The sequence below is a fragment of the Capricornis sumatraensis genome, chromosome 2 (assembly GCF_032405125.1).
Source record: "Capricornis sumatraensis isolate serow.1 chromosome 2, serow.2, whole genome shotgun sequence".
Classification (NCBI taxonomy): domain Eukaryota; kingdom Metazoa; phylum Chordata; class Mammalia; order Artiodactyla; family Bovidae; genus Capricornis; species Capricornis sumatraensis.
Window position 1 is genome coordinate 212,308,202 of NC_091070.1, and position 25,108 is coordinate 212,333,309.

General features: G+C 45.3%; 1 protein-coding gene across 2 annotated transcripts in view; it reads left to right on the top strand.

Moving 5' to 3' along the window:
* CSMD2 (CUB and Sushi multiple domains 2) overlaps positions 1 to 25,108 on the top strand; it is a 678,038-nt gene that overhangs the window by 50,648 nt on the left and 602,282 nt on the right. For both annotated transcript variants that reach the window (XM_068966215.1, XM_068966217.1), the window contains exon 2: positions 16,360 to 16,576. In XM_068966215.1, the coding sequence (XP_068822316.1) occupies positions 16,360 to 16,576 (217 nt within the window). The remainder of the gene's footprint in view (positions 1 to 16,359; positions 16,577 to 25,108) is intronic.

A 25,108-nucleotide genomic window follows, 5' to 3' on the forward strand; every position in this document is an offset into this window, starting at 1 on the left:
GACCAAAGGATTTGAAGTTGCCTCTCCCTTGGAGATGAGGCCAGTTCTACCATGAGTATGAGTAGTAGAAAAAAATAGCAGCCGTGAGCTTTTGATGGATAAAGAAACAAGTGAAAAGCAAAACAAAACAAAGAAGCACAAACGACAACTGGACATGTTAATCTGTTTACTCAACGAATATTAGCTGAGTGTCTGTGAAATGCCGAATGCCGTGCTGGGGATTTCATAGTAAATCAGATGTGGTCCTTGCCATCATGAGGCACTCAGGCTGGTGGGAGAGACAGAGATGTAACCTTGGTTTTACAGTTTCTCAAAACAAGCCGAGTTTTGACCATCACTCCCATTTTTCAAGCTATTATTTTTTCCTACTGGGAAGCCCAGTGTATGAAGAATTCCGCATGTGACCTCCCTTCTGATGCTACACTGAGACTCAGCATAGTGGTGCCTCCAAAAGGCAGGCAATAGGGCAAAAACCTAGGAGTTTGAGCTGAGATGATTGACACTTAGGAAAGGAGCACCCCAAGGCAACGTTCTCTGTCTATCAGAGTGCTCTAGAAAGAGATATGGCTTATTACATTGGCCAAAATAGATATCCAGTCACCCCCTGACCCCCAATCCATCGACCCATCCATGGAGTAGTGATTAAGAAGATAGGATTTGTCACCAAATGGCCTGGAGCTGAATCTTGTTTCTACCATTTATCAGCTGTCTGACCTTGGGCAGCTTATAATACTTAACCTTCCTGAGCCTCAGTTTCCTTGCCTGTGAAAAAGGAATTATAATAGTACTTATCTAATACAGTTGTAAGGATAGAATGAGTTATTAGATGCAGATGCATAAAACAGCCCTTTGCATGGAAAAATGTTTAGTGATATTATAAGCTCCATGAGGGCCAGGATAGTGTCTGGGACAGTGAGTGCTCAATACCATTTGTTTGTTTGTTTCATTTTGGCTTTTCTTTATTTTTAATTTCTTTATTTTTGGCTGTGCTGGGTCTTTGTCGCTGCTTGTGAGCTTTCTGTGGTTGCAGCGAGTGGGGCCTGCTTTTCATTGCAGTGAGCAGGCTGTTCACTGCAGTGGCCTTTCTTGTTGCAGGGCCCAGGTTCCAGGTGTTTGGACTTCAGTAGTTGCGTCTCTTGGGGTCTAGAGCGTGAGCTTAATAGCTGCGGCGTATGGGCTTAGTTGCTCTGCAGTATGGGGGATCTTCCCAGACCAGGGGTGTGAATGTCCCCTGCATTAGTAGGTGGGTTCTCCACCACTGGCCCACCAGGGAAGTCCCTCAGTCCTGTTTTCTAAGTAAGTAAATGAATGAATTTGCTAAGACCTGTACTTCTGTGTGTTAGCCCCTGTGCTCAGGCACCGTCTCTTGATCCAAAGCCACAGCTCAAGGGTGTTCTCAGCTGAGAGGACTCAGTGGTAGCTCCCTGTGTTTGCTCTGAGACACCCAGGAGGAGTAGTACTAGCCCAGAATAGGTGTCTGTCCCCAGCTCCACCGGGTCGTTTCTCTTGGTGATGATCTGGGAACGTAGCACATCCTGAGAATGAAAAGCTCTGCATCAGCAACGCAGAGGTACTTCTGCCGGTCCAGGATTCTCTGTCAACATAACAAACAACCCCTGGCTGGTATTGCCTGAAAATGATGACAAACAAGCTACATCTGTATCGCCAGGCAGGGAAAATCATATTTGGTCCACTGTGGTGGCTCCTGTGTTCAGCATGTCCTGGAGAATCAGAGAGCCTGGAGTTAGAATTAGGAAGCTGAGCGGCATGGGATTATTCCCACAGAGCAGTTGGATGTGGTCCAGAGCCAGGCTTGCTGCCTGACCCCGTCTGCTGTGCCTTGCTCCGGGCCTTCGCTGCATGCCTCCCTAGCTTGAGAGGAAGAAGGAGACCCTGCTTTGTTTCCATGTCCCTGCGGCACAGCAACCACACTAAGCTCTTTCCAGTAAATCCCAGGCTTTGCCGCGAGAGCTGGGGGCAGAGTGGAAACAGGACCGGTGCTTTGGAAGTGTGTCCCCAGATGCTGTGTGAATCTTTGCAGCCTGACAGAGGGAGGGGCCTGAACTTTGCTTTCACACAGATCTGGGTGTGAACCCCGGCCCTTCCACTGCTACCTGTTTGACCTTGAGCATGTTCTTAAGCCTTGAGGAAATTCGGTTCTTCTCCTGTAAAGTGGTGAGGGTCGGGGCATGACAGCCATCTTCATAGTCGTTGCTGATGTTAGGGAGATCATCTTAGGGGAAGCACGCGGATAATGTTAGTGCCCTTCTTTGCACACATGCGTGCTCAGTCAGTCAGTCATGTCCAACTCTTTGCTTAGACCTGTGCAAAAGTACCCCACAAAAGTGTTTCAGGGTGTGTTTATGTGTGCGCTCTGCTATTCCCCTGGGATTCAACAGTCAAGTGAAGACATGGTTAGTAAGATGGATCTGTCTTTCGATACTCCCCTGTGAACTCCTTGAGGGCATGGATCATATTATACACGATCTATCCCTCCCATTTCCCCACCGCCACCCCCTGAGACTCCCATGCACTCACCCCCACACACATGTACAGCCTGGCCTCCCCAGACTTGCTGAATGAAAGCTTGAATTTGACGTGGACCTCTGGGGTTCTGGATAGAATCCAGGGCATTTCTAACTTGGATGGAGAAAGCTGTATCTTTATTTTCATTAGTTTCCCACTGAAACCCAGCATTTCTATTGATCATGAATGTAGGCAACAAAGGACAGCAGTATTAGCAGTACCTGTGAATTTGTCACTGATAAGATCACAAGTATTTTCATAAGAACATTACAGCAGTTGCAGCTATCTAGAAAGAACATTTATGCTTTGAACTGCAGTGTTTCTCAGGCCCACTGCTGGATCTTGTTAATAATACGCTAATGAAGGGACACTTATCATGACAAATTTTTGAAATATTTTGAAAACTATATTTCAATATAATTTCTTTCATAATTCTATGGATTTTGTTGTATGCATTTATAAAGATCATTTGAGACAGCTTCACCAGGCTGCCAGAGGGGGACATGGTGTGGGAAAGGTGAAGAAACTCTGGTCTATGAAGTCCATGGATGGGCTTCTTTGGCCTGAAAATCCCTTAAAAGAAAGAAAAAAAGTGGGAGGCTAGGTTCTTATATATATGTGACTTTCCTTCCTAGCGGACTTTTGGCAATGTCTGGAGACAGTTTGGGGCTTCCCTGGCGGCTCAAGCGGTAAAGAATCAGCATGCAGTACAAGAGACCTGGGTTCGATCCCTGGGTCAGGAAGATCCCCTGGAGAAGGAAATGGCAACCCACTCCAGTATTCTTGCCTGGAGAATTCCCTGGACAGAGGAGCCTGGCGGGCTATGCAGTCCATGGGGTCACCCAGTTTTGGTTGTCACAACTGGGAGATGCGGCTTCGCATCCAGAGGGTAGAGGCCTAGGATGCTCCTAAACATCCTGCATCCATAGCAAAGCCCTCCCAACAAAGAACTGTCCTTCCCCAAATGTCAACAGTACTGAGGCTGAGAAACCTTGGACTGGATGAGCACACATTAATGGAGATAGCTCAGATTGTTAAGACTTCTAGGGAAAGAAATCAGTGCACAACTTCATCAGAAAGATCTGGGATAATTCTCTGTTCCGACATCGAATGTGCATCTGCGGTAATATACAGGCATCGGGCACTAAGATTACAGGGAAGAGTACAACCCTGGAAAAGCTCCAGATCTGCTGTTCAGTAGGACGTGTGACCCAGGAGAGTTGAGTGCGAGGTGCAGCTATTAAGCAGATCTCTACGGGGCACCTGTTGTTCAGGCACCGTGCTGGGTGCTACGGATCTGTGTGAATGTGACCGATCACAGCCTCTTCTCTATGGAATCCACACGTCTCAGGGAACACAGGCGCTAAACGGTGCCATGACGTGTGCTGGGAGTGATGTCAGAGATGCAGGGGACAGGCAGCGGGACGTGTGCTGGGGCGTGTGTTGGGTGTGGGGATCACACCTTAGTGCAGTGGTAAGTAAGGTCTCCTGGGGGTGCTGAAGTTTCATCTGAGGCCTGAAAGGGGAATAGGAGTTGGCCAGACCAGAGAAAGTGGGAAGGATGCTTCAATCAGAGAGAGCAGCAAGTTTGAAGACAGAGGGAAAAAGAACGCAGAGCATCAGAGGAACCAAGCAGAGAGAGCCTGGCATGCCGCTTAAGGGGAAGAATGGCAAGAGGAGAAGCTGGGGGCGAGCAGCGCTGGCTCAGGGCGCATCTTGTGCGCCATATTCAGGATTGGGGGCTTTTCCCAGAGGAGCCATTGGAGGATTTTAAGCAAAAGTGGCATACCAAGTTTTTGTTGTTGTTTTGTTTTGGTTTTTTGAAAGGGATAGTTTGGGAGGGAAGAGGCAAGGAATTTGGTGGATGGCTGTTGCTGTGTGTGTGTGTGTGTGTGTGTGTGTGAGAGAGAGAGAGAGGAACCTTGCTAACTGCCCAGGAATCCAGGGGCGGCTCTTCAGAGGAGGTGCTGTATGAGCTGAATTTGGAACAGTGAGGAAGGTTTGCTGGGTCGAGGAGGTAGGGAAAAGGCATCCCAGGCAATGAGCCAAGCATCACACAGGCCTCAGGGACCCTGGGGTGTTTGTAGATGATGAGCTATTTAGTGTGACAAGCATGACATGTGCAGGGAAGAGGGACTAAGGTGAGGCCCAGTGCCAGCATCTCTATGACCCTGGCCTCTTGTTTGCAACTAAAGGATGACTGAAGAGGCCAGAGATACTGTTTGGCCCCTGCTCCTCCCATCTGTCCAGACAAGGTGGTCCTGCAGAAGGCAGGCACAGAGATGGTCCAGGGTCCCATCGTAGATGTGAGGTGTACAGTGCACTCCCCATGTGCAGGTGAGACGTCTTCAGTGGACATGATTTAGCGGCAGCGGCAATGCTCCTCTGTTTTTCCTCTGTGGGCAGCCTCATTAATTGCATGGCTTCCACAAATCCATATCTCCAGCCCAGATTGCACTCCTAGATTCCCGTGTACTGCCCTAATTGCCTTCTGGCCATCTCTGGATGTCCCACTGGCTCCTGCAACTAAATTTGTCCAAAATTGACCTTATCAGCCAATAAATATTTGCAGAATTCAATTGAATTTCCCTGCCAAACTTCTCAAAAGAGTTATCTCCTCAAAATTATCATTATTTGTAGACAACATGATTGTGTACCTAAAACACCCAAGGGAATCAACTGAGAAATCTTTAGAATTAATAAGAGTTCAAAAACCCAGTTGGATACCAGATGAATATATAAAAATCAATAGGTTTTCTGTTTATCAGTAATAACCAGCTAGAAAAAAATAACAGGAAAAAGTGCATAGAATGTCTAGGAATAACCTTATGATGTGACTAAGACATATACAGAGAAAACTAGAAACCTTTACTAAAAGATTAGCTGATATTTTTTGATCACTTATGGTGTGTCAGGTATTGTACTGAGTATTTAGCAAGTTAGCAGATATTATCGCATTAATCCATGCAGCCATCCTAGAAGCGGGTATTTATTTTAAAGATGTCAAAATGAGGGTTTAAAGAGTCTACATAAACTGCCACTTAAGTATTAAGTGACAGTTAAGTATTAATACAAAGTATTAAGTGACAAAACTGAAATTTGAACCCCAGGCTTTTTGTTTCCAAAACCCAAGCTTTTAACCTTTTCACGAAGCCACTTTCAGAATACACCATGCATCACAAATGGTAGGTTGGTAGGTGTTGTCTGGGTGTTATAAAAGATTAATCCGTTTTACTCATCCATTCATTCAGAAAAAGACATGAAGGACTACTAGGGACAAGTATTGAGCCAAGTCCTAGAGATAAAAGTGTGAATGAGACCTTGAGGAGTCTATGGCTGGAGGAGCCACATTTACGTACCATTATATCACCATTAGAGAAGGCAGTGATATTCACTAATTCAGGGATCCCCAGCACCCAGGTCACAGACTGGTACAGGGCTGTGGCCTCTTAGGAACTGGGCTGCACAGCAGGAGGTGAGCAACAGGCGAGGGAAGGACACTTTCTCTGAATTTACAGCAGCTCCCTTCTCTCGCATCACCACCTGAGCTCCACCTCTTGTCAGGTCAGTGGCGGCATAATAAATGAAGTGCACCTGAGATGGCTCGAAATCATCCCCCACCCTGGTCTGTGGAAAAATTATCTTCTGTGAAACCAGCCCCTGGTGCCAAAAAGGTTGGACGCTGTTGTTCTAATTCATTCACTAAGGATAAGCAACCAAAGGAAGAATGCTTGCCATCATCTTGAGAGGTCCAAGAGGGCCTCCTGGAGGAGGTAATGAGTCTTAAAGTGCCTGGAGTCAGCTGGATGGGAGAACTAGACGGAGCACTCCAAGCACAGAGAGCTGGGTGGACAGTTAGTTTGCACGAATTGGTAATTCAACACCAGCTCTTCTTTGAGCATCAGCTGTGTGCCAGGTACAGGTCTGGGAGCCCGAGAGAGACAGTAGGAACAAAGTCGCTCCACTCCCTAATAAAGGTGGTGTTTTGTTGGGGTGAGAGGTTACTGAAAATAAACAGGAAATTAGATGCCAGATGATGCTCAGTGCTATGGGAAAAAATAAAGCAGGAGCCCAGAGCACTCATTTGAGAGGAGGAGGGGTGCGTTCTGGGAGGTAACACTTGACTCAGGAAGTGAGCGAGTGGGTCACACGGCTCTTGGGGAAGAGCTTCCTGGGTCGAAGGTCGAGCAGATGCAGGGTCCCAGGGTGGCATGACATGGGCTTAGGCAGCATGGCTGATCACCAGCATAAAGGGGTGAGACACAGGAGGGAAGGTCAAGGGGTAACGAGGTGGCCCTTCAGGTAGGGCTTTTGAGTTGTGGCAAGGAATTTGGCTTTTATGCTGCATAGAATGAGAAGCCAGAGAGAAATCTTTCTAAATGTCAATAAAGAGAAACACATTACCAAGGAAAAGACAGATAAATGTGACTGCTCATAGAAACCAAACATTTTATTCTACGTGAAAAATCTAAACAAAGCAGAAAAGCACGCCACAGGTGCTTTAATTCCTCAAGGGAAGAACTAAATTTACTGGGGAAAGTTGAAAAGATGTTGAATCTGAATGATAAGGAGATAGATGCTAAGTAGGACGAGAGAGCATCTTTTGGCACCTATCAAGTAGGCAAAAACTTTTCGATAAGATAATACACAGTGTTGGTAAACATACATTAAGATAGGCATGCCTAGACATGGCTGTTAGAAGCATCATTGGTAGGGGCTTTCTTGGCAGCCCAGCGGGTGTCTCCGTGCTTCCAGTGCGGGGGACGAGGGTTGGATCCTTGGCCTGGGAACTAATCCCACATGCTGTCTGTGTGTGTGTTTGAGTGGTCAGTCGTGTTTGACTCTTTGCAGCCCCATGGACTGTAGCCTGCCATGCTCCTCTATCCGTGGAATTTCCCAGGCAAGAATATGGGAGTGGGTTGCCATTTCCTTCTCCAGGGTATCTTTCAGACCCAAGGGATTGAAGCTGCACCTCTTGGGTCTCCTGCATTGACAGGCAGATTCTTTACCACTAGCACCACCTGGGAAGCCCCCACATGCTGTCTAGTGTGGCCAAAAATAAGTAAAATAAAAATGAAAGGGTTGAATTTAACAGAGCTTGTTATTTGTGATAATATGAATAAATACTTTAATTAAAAAAACAAAACATAATTGGTGGGCGCTTTCTCGAAAGTATTTGTGTGATCCAGAGCTAAAGCAGCAGAAATATTCCTACCGTTTGACCCGGGAACCTGCACTTTTGGTAGTCTCTGCATCTATCTAGGGAAGTTGTCCAAAAACAAATGCATGTTCTCCAGGATTGTTCCTGAAGCCCAAGCAGGTCTTGGCTATGTCTGGTAGCTTCATTGACTAGAAGGAGGTAGGGGTGGGAGAAGGCAACCCACGCTTCTTCCTGAGAAAGAGAAGCATGGTTTCCTTGGATGAAAGTCGATAGCAGTGGTCCTGTCTCTAGAGCAGGTCCCTGGAAGTGAAGAACAGGTAGTCCTTTCCTTGGGTGAAATTCAGCACCTTCTAGACGTGAAGGAACATTGGGCCCTTTTGCCATGCCCTCCCACTCTACTAGCCTATCAATCTGGAGTGGCCACTGTGGGTTATAACTTTGTCAACTCACTAACCAACATTTAACTCCAGGGAAACTTCCAAATGAGTCCGGCTTCCAGCCCTGTCTAACGAGCTCCAACAGCACCTGCCACAGAAGTCAGCCAGTCTCCTATGGATGGTGACCCCCCCCCCCCGCCCCCGAAACCTAAGCTGAACGCAGTCACCGCCTAAGTGAGCATTCGTTCTGGGACTCTGGCCATGGAAAAGCATTTTCCACTGCACTGACCAGCATGCTGTCACCAGATTTCACTAAGAGGCCAGGTCTTATTTGTAACAGAAAAAATTATCCAGAAACAATTTCAGTGTTTGAGAATAGGAGAATGGTTGAGTAAATTCTAGTATAACCATATACTGGAATGTGGCACATCCATTTAAAATGCTGTTGGTGAACAGATTCAATATCTTGGGGGAAAAGTTCATGTTATAATGCTTACTGAATTGTTGAAAAAGAAAACCAAGAAATGACCTGAACGCCCATCAGCAGGGGAGTGGTTGAATACGTTGAGATACATCCAGGCTGTGGAATATTACACATTTATATAAAAAATCAGTTAGATATGAATCTACTGACCTGGAAGGTGTCCCCAATGTATTGTTAAATGAGAAAGCAGATTGTGGAGAATTGAACACAACTACGATTTCATTTTTAAAACAAAATAATAAAAATTCTCTCGGAATGTGTCCATTTGTTTGCATGAGGGATGAGAAGGTTTTACAGGAGAGAGTTACCTGCCTGTTAACTTTGGTAGCTTTGGGGTGGGTAGAAAGGAGAGAGACTGGGGGCCTTTTTGTCTTCATACATCTTGTTGCATTTATGCATAGCCATGCATATTAGAAGTGACACTGCCTATTGTAACTAAAGACTGAAGAATAATTTACTGAAAAAAAGAGCCCACAAAATTAAATATACAGTACTATCTCAATGATGTGAAATATGTATGGAAAAATCTAGCAAAAAAAGAAAATATTAACAACAGTTGCCTCTGAGAGGAAGGTGAAATGGCAATGTTTCCTCTTTTTAAATTCCTGTCTATATTTTCCAAGTTTTCTATAATGAGCAAAAGGTATGGAGCTTCCCTGGTGGCTCAGACAGTAAAGAACTGCCTGCAGTGCAGGAGACCTGGGTTCAATCCCTGGGTGGGGAAGATGTTCTGGAGAAACACTCCAATGTTCTTGCCTGGAGAATTCTATGGACAGAGGAGTCTGGTGGGTTATGGTCTCTGGGGTTGCAAAGAGTCAGAGATGACTGAGCAACTGACAGGTATGCACATTATTTCACATTATTGTTTAAAATGTAATGGCCTCTACCTTTTCACCAGCCCGTCTTGCCTTTACTTATGACAGTCTGGCCTCTGTCCCTGTGCCACCTGCCACCTGTCTTTGCTGAAGTTCATGTATCCATTCAGCAAATTCTTATTGAATTCTGGGCACTGTGGGTGCAGCAGAAACCAGGACAGAGCGCCCACTCTCAGCATCCTTACTTCCGGAGGGACCATTTAGACATCAAACAAGTGAGCTCCTCCCAGACCCTCACCTCAGTTTCTCTGTGACGCTCAGTGCGCTGAGCCGCCTCCTATTTAGGCCTGCCCTCCGGTTCTCCTCCGCTGTTCTTCCTTCGTCCCTGCCTCCTACTCTATCACCTCTCACGTCCCCATGCATGGAAAGTGTTCCCACGGGCTCTGTTCTGAACCTCCTCCCCCAACCCCCAATTTCTTTCTCTGCAACAGGACGTACTGTTCATACGCAAATTCTGAACTAGAAACTGTAGACCCACACAGGTCTGAGTGGGATGCTGGCGATAGTTGTGAAGGATGGTTTCAGTGGATGTCTGGGACATGAGTGAGGGTGGTCCTCAACGTGTAACCCCTGTGGGGTCTATACTCGAGGATCGTTCTGTGCACCTTTGTGTCACAGTACTGCCACGTGAAAGCATTTGCTTATGTTTGGTCTGTGATCCAGGTCCCAAGACCCATCACAGGGTCTAACCTAGAGGAATGAATGAATAAGTGATGTGGTGCAATGACATGACAGGTTTTAGAGGGGTGAGCTGAGTAGATCTGGTGCTCGTGGGGTGAAATTCAGGAAGGTGAGTCAAGGGAAAGCTGTGGAGCTAGGAGCTTTATTTCATTATTATTGGAGCTGAATACTTTTCTGGTTTCTGGGCCGCTTATGTCTTCCTTGCGAACTGACTTATTCAAGACCCTATCCAGCTTTTCAACTATGGTGCTTGCTGTTTTCCTGCTGGTTAGTAATAATTCTTTCTGTATTACATATATTACTTTTCTATCTTTTTCTGTGGCTTTTGCTTTTGTTTCTATTTTTGACCTACACATGCTTTTTGTGTAAACTGTCAATCTTGTAGTATCTTCCACAGCTTTACATTCCGAAAAATCAGGCAGATAATTATTTGTGCATGTTTTCTTCTAATTATTTTTTGACGTTTTTTTTTTTAAAACTTAGTTTGCTATATGGTGTGAATTGAGATAAAACTTAATTCTTTTCTCAGTTAATTAGTTGACCTTGTAAAATGATTTTCTTTTCTCGTTGATTTTTAATGCTGTCTTATACATGTTTTAATTTTTATGTCTGTTTAAGGCTGTTCCTATAATGCTGTTTCACGTTCTCCCTGTCCACTCTTGGGCCACCTTCACGCTATTTTCATAAGCACCATTTCGTGATTCTGTTTAGTATCTTATAGGATGAGAATATTACTTTTTAATACCTTTTCAAAAAGTATCCATTGTCTGTGACTGTCAATTTCTTCCAGTTAAACTTAGGTATCCGTTTTACTAAATTTAAAGCAGGTCATTGGGCTTTTGATCAGAATTGCATTAAGCTTATAAATTAACTTTTCAATAACTTTTCAAAAGGTTAATATTCCAAATTAACCTTTCGGAAGTTAGTCTTCCACTCAAGATTACATATGTCTCTCCAATTATTCAAATTTTTTTATCCTTCTCTAAAAGTTATTTTTGTACAGTGACTGCCTATTTAAGTTTATTTCCATTCATTATATGCGTTTTGTAGTGATCATAAATAAGACCTTGTTTCTTTATTTTTTTATCTGTCACTGACATATGGAAATGTCATTGATTTCGTTTACTTGTGTTCGGCCACCTTATTGAAATATTTTATTAGTTCTGATAGCTTTCTAACTGAGTCTCCTGGGTTTTTCTGGGTATATTAGCACCTCACCTGCAAGCCATCGTTTTGCTTGCTCTTTTTTCATTTCTTTTTCTCGCCTCATATGGATTAGTTCTTCTAACAAGAAATGAAATCTCAGAGGTGATAGTAGCATTTGTATCTCATTCCTGATCTTAATCAGATGTTTCACTGTAAGTAGGAGGTAGGTTATTATTTTAAAATGGATGCTCTGTCATGCTAAGGAAGCAGTCTTTCTCCTACTTCCAAATGCTTACTTGAATCAGGGTTACATGTCTAATTTTATTAAATGTTCATTTAGCATTTATTCAGAAGACTTTAGCTTTTTTCCCCTTTTAAAATGGGATACTTTGTGTTATCCCTCTTTGGTATTAAAAGAGATTTTTCAATATTAAAGTCATTTTAGAGATTAACTGCCCTTTGTTAGTTAATCCCTAAAGTGGGCTTTAAAAAAATTAGTGTTGAGTCAATTTATCAGCATTATATTGGGTTGGCCAAAAAGTCTGTTTGTGTTTTTCATATTATAGAAAAACCCGAATGAACTTTCTCATCAACTCGGTATTTGAGACAGTGGACCTGAAGTGGACTGCTGACATTTAAATCCCATCTCTGGGTAATGGCGTGACTTGGGCTCCCTTCCTTCGTTTCTCTTTGCTTTAGTTCTTCATCTGTAAAATAGAGATGGTAAGCACAGTACCTACCTTCTAGGGCTGTTGTGAGGGTCAAACAAGTTAACATATGCAAAGTTCTTAGAGGAGTGTCTAACCAAACACTCACTAAATACAAGCACCATATTAAACTATTGAGAACTTACCATGTGTCTGGTACTGAGCTTGGGGTATGGATTCAAATAGGGGAAAACTCAAGTATGGTCTGTCTTATGAAGCTTTCAGCCTGGCAAGAAGACAGATACTTAAGACTGTGTCACCTGGAAGCATGGACATTTGCTTCTATGATAAGTGCTGCCAAGGAGAGGTGATGGTTTCAGGAAAGCATATAATAAGGGTTTGAACTAGTCAAGGAAAGACCCTTGACTGGGAGCTGAAACAAAATATGCCAGGAAGGAGGGGCAGAGTATTCTAGGAAGAGAGAACAGCGTATGCAAAGGTCCTGTGGCTGAGCAGCGAGAGTGTGGTCAGCACAAAGGACTGAGAAGGGTGGGGTGTTTGTTTTCCACCAGATGTATTGAGAATATAATTGACACATGCCACCATGCAAATGTAAGGCATATAGCATGATGATTCGATTGAGGTATGTTGTGAAATGACTACCACATAAGTTCAGCTACTGTCCGTTTTCTCATACAGAAACGATAAGAAGAGAAGGAGAAAAGAAGAAAGGGAAAATAAAAAGCTGTTCTCTTTATGATGAGAACCCTTAGGATCTACTCTCTTAACAACTTACCTGTATATCATACAGCAGTGTTAGCAATAGTCACCCTGTTGTACATTACAGCCCCTGTAGTTATTTATTTTATAAGCAGAAGTTTGTACCTTTTGACGACCTTCCTACAATTCTCCTTTCCCACCCCCTGCCTCTGATAACCACAAGTCTAATATGTTTTTCTATGAATTTGTTTTTGGGGTGGTTTGTTTGTTTAGATTCCACATATAAGTAATAGCATACAGTATTTATTTTTTTCTCTCTGACTTGTTTCATTTAGCATAATGCCTTCAAGGCCCATTCATGTTGTTGCAAATGTTAGCATTTCCTTATTTTAATGGCTGAGTAATATTCCTCTTGAAAGTGAAAGAGGAGAGTGAAAAAGTTGGCTTAAAGCTCAACATTCAGAAAACTAAGATCATGGCATCTGGTCCCATCACTTCATGGCAAATAGATGGGGAAACAGTGGAAACAGTGTCAGACTTTATTTGGGGGGGGGCTCCAAAATCACTGCATATGGTAATTGTAGCCATGAAATTAAAAGATGTTTACTCTTTGGAAGGAAAGTTATGACCAACCTAGATAGCATATTAAAAAGCAGAGACATAACTTTGCCAACAAAGGCCTGTCTAGTCAAGGCTATGGTTTTTCCAGTGGTCATGTATGGATATGAGAGTTGGACTGTGAAAAAAGCTGAGTGCTGAAGAACTGATGCTTTTGAACTGTGGTGTTGGAGAAGATTCTTGAGAGTCCCTTGGACTCCAAGAAGATCCATTCAGTCCATCCTAAAGGAGATCAGTCCTGGATGTTCACTGGAAGGACTGATGCTGAAGCTGAAACTCCAGTACTTTGGCCACCTCATGAGAAGAGCTGACTCATTGGAAAAGACCCTGATGCTGGGAGGGATTGGGGGCAGGAGGAGAAGGGGACGACCCAGGATGAGATGGCTGGATGGCATCACCGACTCGATGCACATGAGTTTGGGTGAACTCCGGGAGTTGGTCATGGACAGGGAGGCCTGGCGTGCTGTGTTTCATGGGGTCGCAAAGATCTGGACATGACTGAGCGACTGAACTGAACTGAACTGAATATTCCTCTGCAGAGGATGAGATGGTTGGATGGCATCACCGACTCGATGCACATGAGTTTGGGTGGACTCCGGGAGTTGGTCATGGACAGGGAGGCCTGGCGTGCTGCGGTTCATGGGGGACACAACTGAGCGATTGGACTGAACTGAACTGAACTGAACATTCCTCTGTGTATATCTCGCAAGTAATTTATCCATTCATCCATCGATGGACATTTAGGTTGTTTCCACGTCTTTTTTATTGTAAGTAATGCTTCTACGAACATGGAGGGGCAGATGTCTTCTCGAGTTAGTGCTTTTGTTACATTTGGGTGTATTCCTGGAAGTGGAATTGCTGCATCGTGTGGTAGTTCTAATCTTAATTTTTTGAGGGTCCTTCATACTGTTTTCTGTAGTGGCTGTACCAATTTACATACCCACCAACAGTGCACACACGTTTCCTTGTCTCTATGTCCTTGCCAGTGTGTCATCTCTTATCTTTTTAAGGATGGTCATTCTAACAGGTATGAAGTGATACCTCCTTGTGGTTTCAATTTGCATTTCCTTAATGACTGACTGGTGATGTTGAACATCTTTTCAAGTACCTATTGGCCTTCTCTTTGCATATCTTCTTTGGAGAAATATCTATTCAAGCTCGTTAGAGGTATGGGGTTTGGCTGGAAAGCTAGTGGACACAAAGCTAAGAGGTCATTAAGGGTCAAACCATGCAGAGACCCTCATAGGTCTACAAGTAATTTTTCCTTACTGAAGACCAGTGATGAGCTATGGGAGATTTGATGTTGGTGAGGGGAAGGGGAGGTGACCTGATTTTATTTCTCTTTTGAAAAGACATCCCCGGCTGCAGTGTAAATGTGGTACATGTGGTTGACCAGTTGCTGCTGCTGCTGCTGCTGCTGCTGCTGCTGCTAAGTCACTTCAGTCATGTCCGACTCTATGCAACCCCATAGATGGCAGCCCACCAGGCTCTCCTGTCCCTGGGATTCTCCAGGCAAGAACACTGGAGTGGGTTGCCATTTCCTTTTCCAATGCATGAAAGTGAAAAGTGAAAGTGAAGTCGCTCAGTCGTTTCCGACTCTTAGCAACCCCATGGACTGCAGCCTACCAGGCTCCCCTGCCCGTGGGATTTTCCAGGCAAGAGTACTGGAGTGGGTTGCCATTGCTTTCTCTGGTTGACCAGTTAGGAGGTGGTTATTATGGTGGTCTAGGGGAGAGATGCTGTGGAGTCAAGGGAAGTGGAGATAGAGACAGGGTGATAAGTTGTCCATGGGGCTGTAAAGAAGAGGAAAGCGTCAGGAACGGGTGGGTGGAGGACATTGGGAGCCTGCATCTTTCAAAGGAGAGGTCAGGTCTGGAGCTCAGAGGGAGGTCTGACATGGAGTGTTTGAGTCATCAGTGCACAAGTGAGAAAATCCTCTAGAATAGACAGAAAGGAGGAGAGACCCCAACACGGACCCTGGAAAGGAGCCGGAGAAAGCTCAGTGGGAGGAAAGATGGAAAGTGAGCGATGTGAGCGGAAGCTGGAGACCATGCTGTTCAAAGCATCATTGCATCGCCAGGGCTTCAGGTAGGTGAGTTCCCCATCCAGGTGCTGTTCCTCCAAATCCACATGAGCCAGGCCCCCAGGCGGTGCTCATGCTCAGTGTAGTCTGAGATGCTTTGCTCTGAGAGGGGCATTTCCAGATGGGAGGGGTGAGCAACAGCGTTAGAGGCCGCTGAGAGAGAGGTCTGTTGAAAAGAGGACTAAACAGTATCCACTGGACCCATCGGTGACCTTAGTGGATCTGCTCGGGTGGATCGATAGGATCAGAAGATAGGAAGGAAATGGAGACGGAAAGAATAGACAGATGGTGTTTTCTGAAAATTAGGCTGTGAAGGAGAAGAGAGAGACAAGGCTGGAGGGAAAAGAGGAGTGGAATGCGGAGTTGCTTTCTGAGTCATAGATTCTTGAGCACATTTAAAACAGGGAAGTTCCGATGGAGAGGAAACAGCTGAACACGTGTAATATAGTTGAGAGAGAAACATGCATAGGGTTCGTGAAGATTAGGGAGGAATAGGAGGCAATGGGCACAGGGGAGAAATGTCTTTAGATGGAAGGAGGGCTGGTTCATCTGCAGGAGGCAGAAAGACCAAGTAGGGTGGCTGGACGGGTGGGTGGAATTGGGAAGACAACGGGGTTCCTGCTGATGGCTTTTATTTTCTGTGGAGATGGGAAAAAAGGGTGGGAGCTGAGCGGAGGGACTGGAGGGTCAAGGGGCCATGGAAAATGGAGAGCAATTGAAAACAGCATTCTGGCATTTAGTGTCGTGAAGAGGAAGTTCTGCTGGTCTGCTGGCTTTTGGTTCAGGCTCTCTGAGGCTTGTTTCCTACCTCACAGAATCGTTCTGGGGCTTGAGTCCAACAATGCTCATTTTATCAGCTGGACAGGGCACAGCACAAGCTAGCTTGCACTCAGGGTCAGTCACCGTACTCCCCTCCCTCTGCGGCGAGAGGGAGCATCTGGAAAAGGGGCTTCACGTTCATTTAACATGTTGCGCCCATCCCTCTGGCAGAGTCTCAGAGTACTGTTGGCCATACTGAATGGCTCCCTTTCTCTCTCCCAGGTCAGAACTGCACCTTCCAACTGCAGGGTCCCAATGGCACCGTTGAGAGCCCGGGATTCCCGTATGGCTACCCCAATTATGCCAACTGCACGTGGACCATCACCGCAGAGGACCAGCACCGGATCCAGCTTGTGTTCCAGTCCTTTGCCCTGGAGGAGGACTTTGACGTCCTGTCGGTGTTTGATGGGCCACCCCAGCCAGAGAACCTGCGAACCAGGTACCACCCCCTCCTGCCCGTGGCCAACAGCTGGGCCTGAGCCAAGCTGACTGGGAGGAAGAACAAGGCAGGGTGAACGGTAGTCAACAAAGCCCTCTGTTTTTATGAGGCCTGCCCTCAATTGCTCTTTCTTTATAAAGCTCTTTATGAAGCTCTTTCTCCTGCTTAGAGGTTCCCAATAGGCAGGATGGATGAGTAGGGCATTTAGGAAGACTAGATAGAAAACATAGAGAGCAAGTCAAGTCTTCCTGTTGAAACTGACTTTGCATGCATACGCAAGACATACATCCCTTGGGCCCAGCAGATATGAGCTGAAGGCCAGTAGCGACTGTGTCTTGCATCCTGTGTTTGAAAACCATCAATACTTTGTTGGAAATGGCCTTGCATTTGCATAGCTTTGCCTCTGAGTATAGAATTGAGAACTTAAGAAGTTCCCAGTTTTTCAGACCCCATCACAGATGATGGAAGAGAAAACCTTGGAGAGGATGAGACTGCTTTCTGGTACTGCTGACCTGGTTCCCGAGGGGAGAGTTCACATCAAGGAGGAAGACAGGGAGGGAGGGTACCACCTCTGCAGAAAGAGCAGACTTTGGTGGGACAAGGTCAAGGCCCCAGAGTTACAGCTTTCCAGGTTTTGTTGACCTGATGGCCTGCTGTGCTCCCTCGCAAGACTCCTCCTGGTTCTGCCCAAAGGACCGTGGGCTCCCAGGGAGAAAGAGAATCAATGGCACGTCAGCTAAGCCCTGGGGAGGTCAGAATGCTAATTGGAAGTGCACTGAAGAGAGGTTCCCTGCCAAGTCCTTAACCTCAAGGCATTGTTTAAGATGCTCTTGGAGAGGAGTCACAGACAGCACCCCCAGGACAGTGCCGGCCCTCTTGCTCACTCCCAGCCCTCTCAGGGCAGTGCAGAGGCGAGGCCACCATGCCTGCCACAGGGGTGGGCCTCTGGGGCTCCCCTGACTCAGTGTCCTTCCTGACGAGACCAGGCTTGTCCATCCGCCCTTGACATTCCACAGGGATTAGCACACAGTAGGTGTTCACTGAACTTGGGTGAAGAGACTGGAGTCCTCTCCGCCCATTCATTCCACAGATATTTCATGAGCATCGACTATGTTCCAGACACTGGCCCGAGTGCTGGGGACACAGCCGTGGGCAAAACAAAGCCACTGTCTTTGTGGAGGTTACATGCTGGTCACAGGGGTGGGGGGCAAAGGGTAGGTAGGCCTGGACTTGAACATGTGAGTTTAGAGTTCAAGGACATCGGGGGGGCTAGAGATATAGAATTAGGAGACTGGGACTGGGCAGAGCTGAAAACCAGAAGCCTGGACCATCGGATGTTGAGCTCAGGTGATCCCATCGGTGGGACACCCACATAGACTCTCGGGGAAGGTTTGCAAGATGGTCAGATTGGGAACTTCCCTGGCGGTTCAGTGGTTAAGACTCTGCACTCCCGACGCAGGAGATCTGGGTCTGATCCCTGGTTGGGGACCAAGATCCCACATGCTACAACGGGAGATCCTGCCTGCTGCAATTAAGACCCAGTGCAGCCAAACAAATAAATAAAAACAAATAATTATTAAAAAAAAAAAAAAAAGAAGAAAATCAGATCAGGCCAGTGGAGTGGCTGGCTGGGGTGCAGATGGCTGGAGGCAGATTCTGCATCCTGAAGTTCTTCCATCTTTCTTTACTCTTAAAGCAGGATGCACACGCGGGTGATCAAAGCTCTGTTTTCTGACATTTGGGTTCTCTGGCTCTGCGAGCGAAGTGTAGAAGACCCCCAGAGGTGGGGATGACTCTGGCAGGGAAGGGTGGGGGTTTCCAGGACCTAGGAGGCAGTCCTGGCAAGGGGGTGGGGGGTGCCCTGGATGTGTTCACTCTGACCAAGCAGCGTGATTGAGGAGGAGGCTCCTGGGGTCGGTACCTTCGCGAGATCCTCCCTGCCCTGGCTCCTCATCCCTGTGGTCCTCCTGTGCTCGCTTTGGTTCATTTTCACTGCCTGTAGTTTTCGTAGACAGCTTCTCTACCTCCTCACTCTATGGGATCACACCCCCTTTCTTGCTTCTGGTTTGTGCAGTTGCATTTTCTTCTTTTTTTACTCAGTCCTGCCAGAATTTTGCCTATTTCACTGGTCTTTTTAAAGTTCCAACTCTAGGGCTATCAATTGTATTCCTTTCCTGTTGCCTAACTTATTGATTTCTGCTTCTATCTTTCCTCATCTTTCTCTCCCACTTACCTTAGGCTGGTGTTGCTCTTTTGCTGTTTTCATGCATTGAATTAGTTCCATTATTTCTTGTCTGATATGAAAAACGTTAAGAGACATTTTTCCCTAAGCACAGCTTTGACCATATCCCATAAATTTTGATGGATAGTTGTTATTTTAGAAATAGTCTCTAATTGCAGTTTTGTTTCTTCCTTGACTCTCAAGTTCTTTTTTTCCATCAAAATTTCCAAGTAATATTTTTATACTTAAGTTATTATCAAATTGTACTGCTTTATGTTCAGATTATGATTTCTATGTTAGAGAATTTTTGACTTTTTTCTCTCAGTATAAGATCATTTTTGGTAAACATTCTGAGTATTTGAAAGAAACATATATTCTATGGTGGAAGGCTGAAGAAATTCATGTTATTAATATTGCTTAATTTTTCTGATTTCTTATTTGTTGCCTAAGTGCAAGTGATTGTCTTCACATTTTCACTATTTTTAAAAAATCAATTTCTCCTTTTATTTCTAAGTTTTTACTTTATATATTTTGATGTATACTCTTTAGCATGTCAGTATTTTTAAGTAGCAGATATTCAGTCAATTATAATTCTCCCAATATAAAAGTTATATTTATGCCCCCCTTTTTGCCTTAAATTCTACTGTGATACAAGTATTGTTACTTGTTTTATTTTAGGTTTGCGTTTATCAACCATCTGCCAATTCCTCTATTTTAATATTTCTATATCATTGTTTCATGTATCTCTTAGATTTTTGTTTTTAAAATCTTTCATAAGAATTTTTATTCTGTAACAGAAAAGTTGCATTCACTCACACTCTTTGTTGGTGACTGTTCATTTGTTCTTGTATAATAGCTACTACTTTCTGTTTTTAAGCTTCCTTACTATTTTTTCCATTTCTCCATCCTTAAGCACAAGTTTTCCTTGCCTCGTCTCTGATTTTTATTCCACTGACGGTTACAGGTGCTTCTTGAGAACACCTTTTAAGCTGTATTTCCCCGTCACCGTCTTGTCTAGTGGGCTCGTGAGCCTTTTCTTAGTCAGGTCTCATCAGCACTACATCTTGTAGAAATTCCTTAGAGCCTGTAGCATGTAGGTGTCTGTCTCTTTTTCCTCGTTTCCACGTGGATGTATATGGTCTTTCTTTTCCTACACCTTGGACTATCTCCTTGACAATTTAGGAGGTCAGATTGAAGAAGAGTTGAACATATTGTCTTGGCTCTCCATCTTGAGCTGGAAATCTCTAAGATTTTTATTCTTTTTGATTTGCTGTTGTGAATAGAATTATTTTATCTTTGGATGATTCATTGTTAATATATAGAAATACAATTGATGTTTGTATATTGATCTCGTATCCCATGACCTTGCTGATAGTTCTTTTTTTTTTAATAATTGTGGATAAAAACAGCTTTAGTTCTTCCTTTTCAATCTGGATGCTATTTATTTATTTATGCTTAATTGCATTGGATAGAATGTTGAACATGTCCAGTATTCAATACAATATTGCATAGACGTGGTGAGGGTGGACATCCCTATTTTGTTCTTGGTCTTAAAATAGTCTACCTTTCACGTTGTAAGTGTGATATTGGCTGTAGGTATTTGGTAGATGCCCTTCAAATGAAGGTCTTTACGTGGAGGATTTTGGCATGGTCTGGCTTCAGTGTGGAAAATGCATTGGTTTGGGGGCCAGACTGGTGACATCTAGGTTGGGCAAGAGACAATGGTGACCTGAGCTAGAATAATGAATAGAAAAGAAGGCACGGGTTTGTATGATGCTACGGGAAAGTGTGGTCCTTGGTGTTAAGGGTGGGTTTGTAGGGATTGTATGGTGGGAGTATGAAAAAGGAAGGGGTAGAGGATATGTGTGCAGTGTCTGGTTCGGACGCAGAAAGCAAGCCAGATCAGCCTAACGCAAAATCCAGGCTCCAGGAAAATGGGTTCTGTGGCGTCCTGGGAGAGGTGAGGGTTTTGTGCGCATTGTCTGTCTTCATTCGTCCAGCAGAGCAGTTAGGCCACCTCTCTCACTGCATTTTCCTGGGAGACAGAGCCCAGATTTATGCCAGCTGGCCTCTGCATTTATTTGTGCCGTTCCTTGTGCCAGGTCTGGCTTCTCTGAGCCTCACCTACACAATGGTGGTGACGCTGACCCGCCTCCCAGGGCGCTGTGCCCGAGTCACCTGCGGTAGGGCCCTTAGTGCCCACACGCATTATTCGCATCCTTCTCTTAGGAACTCAGACTGCACGAGAGCGCTTTGGTGCCTGTGGCCCACCATTAGACTGTTTACACTGGGGGGCTGCAGACGTGGAGGACGGACACTGAAGGAGAGACTGGGCTCAAGGGAAGTCACTCGTTGTGGGCGGCATTGCTGATCCCACGGTGGCCCGGCAGTGGGCCTGGGGGACTGGCAAGAAGCCTGCTGCACGGTTCTCTCTGCACGGCTTGGGGTTTCCTGTCTCAGATTTGACAGGCATAAGTTTCATAATTCTGACCTTTGTGCATTTTAATGCATTTCTCTTTTCTTCCCTTACTTTCTCTCAATCCTTTTCACTCTGTTTATGGATGCATTCCAGCAAAAGACTGGAGTCACCTTCCCACCCCAATTCTGAATCTCTTTATACACATCTTTCTCGAGCTGCTAGCTCATGGGTTGTGTCGTGAGCAGCAAACTTCCTTCCTGCTTAGAGTCAAGTTCTTGGAGGCTGAGAATCAAGCCTCCCACCACGTTTGGCTGTGGCCGAGCCACGCACGTGCAAGAAGTGAATTCCAGCTCCTTGCTAGCTGCTTGGCATAGACAGGTCACTTTGACTGTTATCCTCAGTATTCTCATCCATGAAGTGAGTGTATCATTTTCTACTTCGTAGGTTGGTTGATAAGGATTTCATTAAATAATGTGTGTAAACTGTTTTAAATTGTGACAAGATGTAAACAAAAGAAATACTTGTATGTTGGTAGAAAAAAATTAGAAAATACAGCTAAGCAAACACACGCACACATGAACCCAATAAATGTACAAGACACGAGGTAGAATAGTGATTCTCACCTGAAGGCGATTTGGACCCCAAGGGAACATTTGGCAATGTCTGGACACATCTTGGGTTGTCACAGCTGGAGAGGGGCCATCTAGTGGGTCAAGGCCAGGGATGCTGTTAAGCGCTACCATGCACAAGACAGCCACAAATGCCAGTGGTGTTGAGGCTGAGAAATCCCAAGGTAGGCGTTTAAGGAGGAGTTTAGACTTTTAGCATCAGATGTACGTGGGTGCGAATCCTCTTTCTGTGTCAGTGATGTTGGGCAAGTAAGTCAACCCATCTGAGCCTCAGTTTCCTCCTCTGCAAAATGGGGACCTCTAAAGTGATGCTCTGTACTGACAGCTGCACCTAGCATCGCTAATGAAGAGGTGCCGGTAGGCACACTGCACACAGCTTGTTCTATATGCAGATGTCTTTCTTCTCCCAACCACTCCCCTTCTCCACCAGGAGTTCACAGCCATCTTCTTGAAAGCATCTCACATTTCATCTAGAGCTATTCACAAGCAGCATCCCAGGGTGCCAGAAGGCAGCGTCTGGCTGCTTGAAATTAAATTGACAATAGAAGCTGATCAGATTCTTCTCATAATGGATCAGGGTGGGAAATGGGAGTAGGAACTGGTCCTGAAGTCTGAGGAGCCTGTAGGAGTTTAGAAATTAGCCAGGAAAGAACCAAAAGCCGCCTAGACGATGCAGTGTCAGCCCTGCCTGGATGAATTACTGAAACTGTCCCCACGTCTCTGCCTTTGCACGATTAGATGGCCTTTCGGTGCTGGCAGACATCCTGTCGCATTGCATTTTAATGTGGGATGAAGTTTTCTAATGGAACATGAGCAAACATAATCTATGGAGCTGCTGCTAATAAACTACATCACTGTGAATTGGAGGGTTTATAGGGCACTGGTGATGAGTGCACCAGTTAAGCACAGCTAAGCATCCCTTAATTTAGACATTTGGGCTCAGGTTATGGGAAACACTGCAACTGGTTCCCTCTGTTGCTGGCAATACACATTCTGTCATCCGCCTAAGGTGCAATGCAGTTTTAGTCATTTGGGGCTTGTTGCAGATTTCAGTCAACTGGCATTAGACACCTGTTTGGAAGTTGTAAAAAATCCAGAAATTTGCCAGATTTACTGTCTCCTTATGACTGTGTATTGCAGCAGAGGCCCCCTAAAGCACCTGCCTACTGGATTTCTTAAAAGTGTGCCTACACACCAATACAGCTGTCCTTGGAGGATTGTATCCCTAGAATGCCTTGAGAATGTGTTCTTGTGGTCAGGAGGTGGCTGGGAGGACCCATGGGGATGAGGGAGCATTCCTGTTTAAGATTAAAGCAGAGGAAGGATACTGGAAAAGAGAAAGAAGAAGCGATGACACCGCGCACCTCTTGTGGGCCAGCTACCATGCTAGACACGTTCATTCACTTGTCATTTCTTCAACATTTATTGAATGCCCACCAGGAATACCAGGTGTCAGAGATACAACAGTTAACAAGACAGCTTCTGCTTTCAAGCAACTAACAGTCTCTGAGGAAACAGATAAATAAGCAGGCGAAGGTAGTCCGGGAGGCCATGGCTGGGGAACCTGATGTACGTAGTCGTGGGGAGATACTTGCACAGATACTGATCTGTGGGCCTGGGATGCCAGCCCTGCTTCTACCCCTTTGCTGGGTCAACGCTCACTCATTTTTCCTATCTCAACTCATTTGTCACTTTCTCACCTGGCAAATCCTCTGTGACACCCCTCCTTCTCAATCCAGTCCAAGCCTCCTGTGATATCCCTCAGATTGCTGTGTGTCTGTCCTTCACGGCTTCACATGTGCATGCTCTGTGATTCTTAGATTTCTGCCCATTTCCCTCGCAAGATTGCAGGCTCCTTGACTAGAGCTGCTGCTGCTAAGTCACTTCAGTCGTGTCCGACTCTGTGCGACCCCATAGACGGCAGCCCACCAGGCTCCCCCGTCCCTGGGATTCTCCAGGCAAGAACACTGGAATGGGTTGCCATTTCCTTCTCCAATGCAGGAAAGTGAAAGGTGAAAGTGAAGTCGCTCAGTCGTGTCCGACTCTTAGCGACCCCATGGACTGCAGCCTACCAGGCTCCTCCGCCCATGGGATTTTCCAGGCAAGAGTACTGGAGTGGGGTGCCATTGCCTTCTCCACTTGACTAGAGAGACTTGTCTTATTCTCCCCTGCATCTCCAGGGCCTGACCCATAGGAGGCGCTCAACAAATATTTATGGGGTGCATGAGTGAATGGCCTTTGGAGAAAGGTATCCCCTAATAGGGCATCGAAGAAGGAATGGGGAGACTGTTTGAAGTCAAGAGAATAATATGTGCTCAAGTCAAGGCGAAATCAAGAGAAAGGCAAGGTGCAGAGAATTCACTAGGGGTGGAGTGTTGTGGGAGGTTGGGGTGTGGCCAGGCCGGATCACCAGGGGCCCTGTGTGCATGCTGGGGAGTTCACAGGATGGAAATGGGGACACACCTAAAGGTCCTAAGCAGTCGTTACACATTATATGTAAAAATTCAACAATACCCCCAGGAGAGGAGGAGTATTCATTCTCTTTGCCGAGGTGAAGTGAGTGTATGTGGCTAAGGTCTCCTAGATACGGAGTGGCTAGTGGAGGAAGGGGCCGCAAGTCTCCTGGTAGAAGCCAGGCTTCCTTTTCCGTGTCCAAATGTCTTCTGACTGCTTGGGACTCATTTGCATTCACTCCACTTCCCTTTAAAAAATTCATTCCGTTTTCTTTTTTTAAGCAGTTTCTTTAAAATAGTAAAAGTAACAGGAACTCAGTACTTAAAAAGAAAAAAAAAAAAAGTCGAGCTGTACAGCAGTGTATAGAATGAAAAAACACAAGTGCCTCATTTCCCAGGCCCTGTCCCAACCCTGCTCCCTGGAGGTCACTGCTGTTAGCAGTTTGGTGTGTGTCCAATTTCTTTTTAAATAAAGATTCATTAAACTGCCCATGAGGCTTATTGGGACATCCATCAGCCCCTTAAAAATTGTTCTGATGAATTAAGTGTAAACTAATTAGAAACATGGATTCAATTACCCTCGAAACACACAAGGGTTTAATAATTAATAGGAAGAGGGCTTGAGGCCAAAGGCATTATGGATTTTATCAAACCCCTAACATCTGAAAAGTAAATATGTCTGATTCATCCTAAATGCGGGCAAATTTGCCATCCAGAGGCAAACCTGTTGGTAGGAGCTTCACATTTAATCAAAGAAGTTATCTCTGATTAACATGGAGTCAGCTGAAGTGTGCAGAGGCCAAGGCCTCC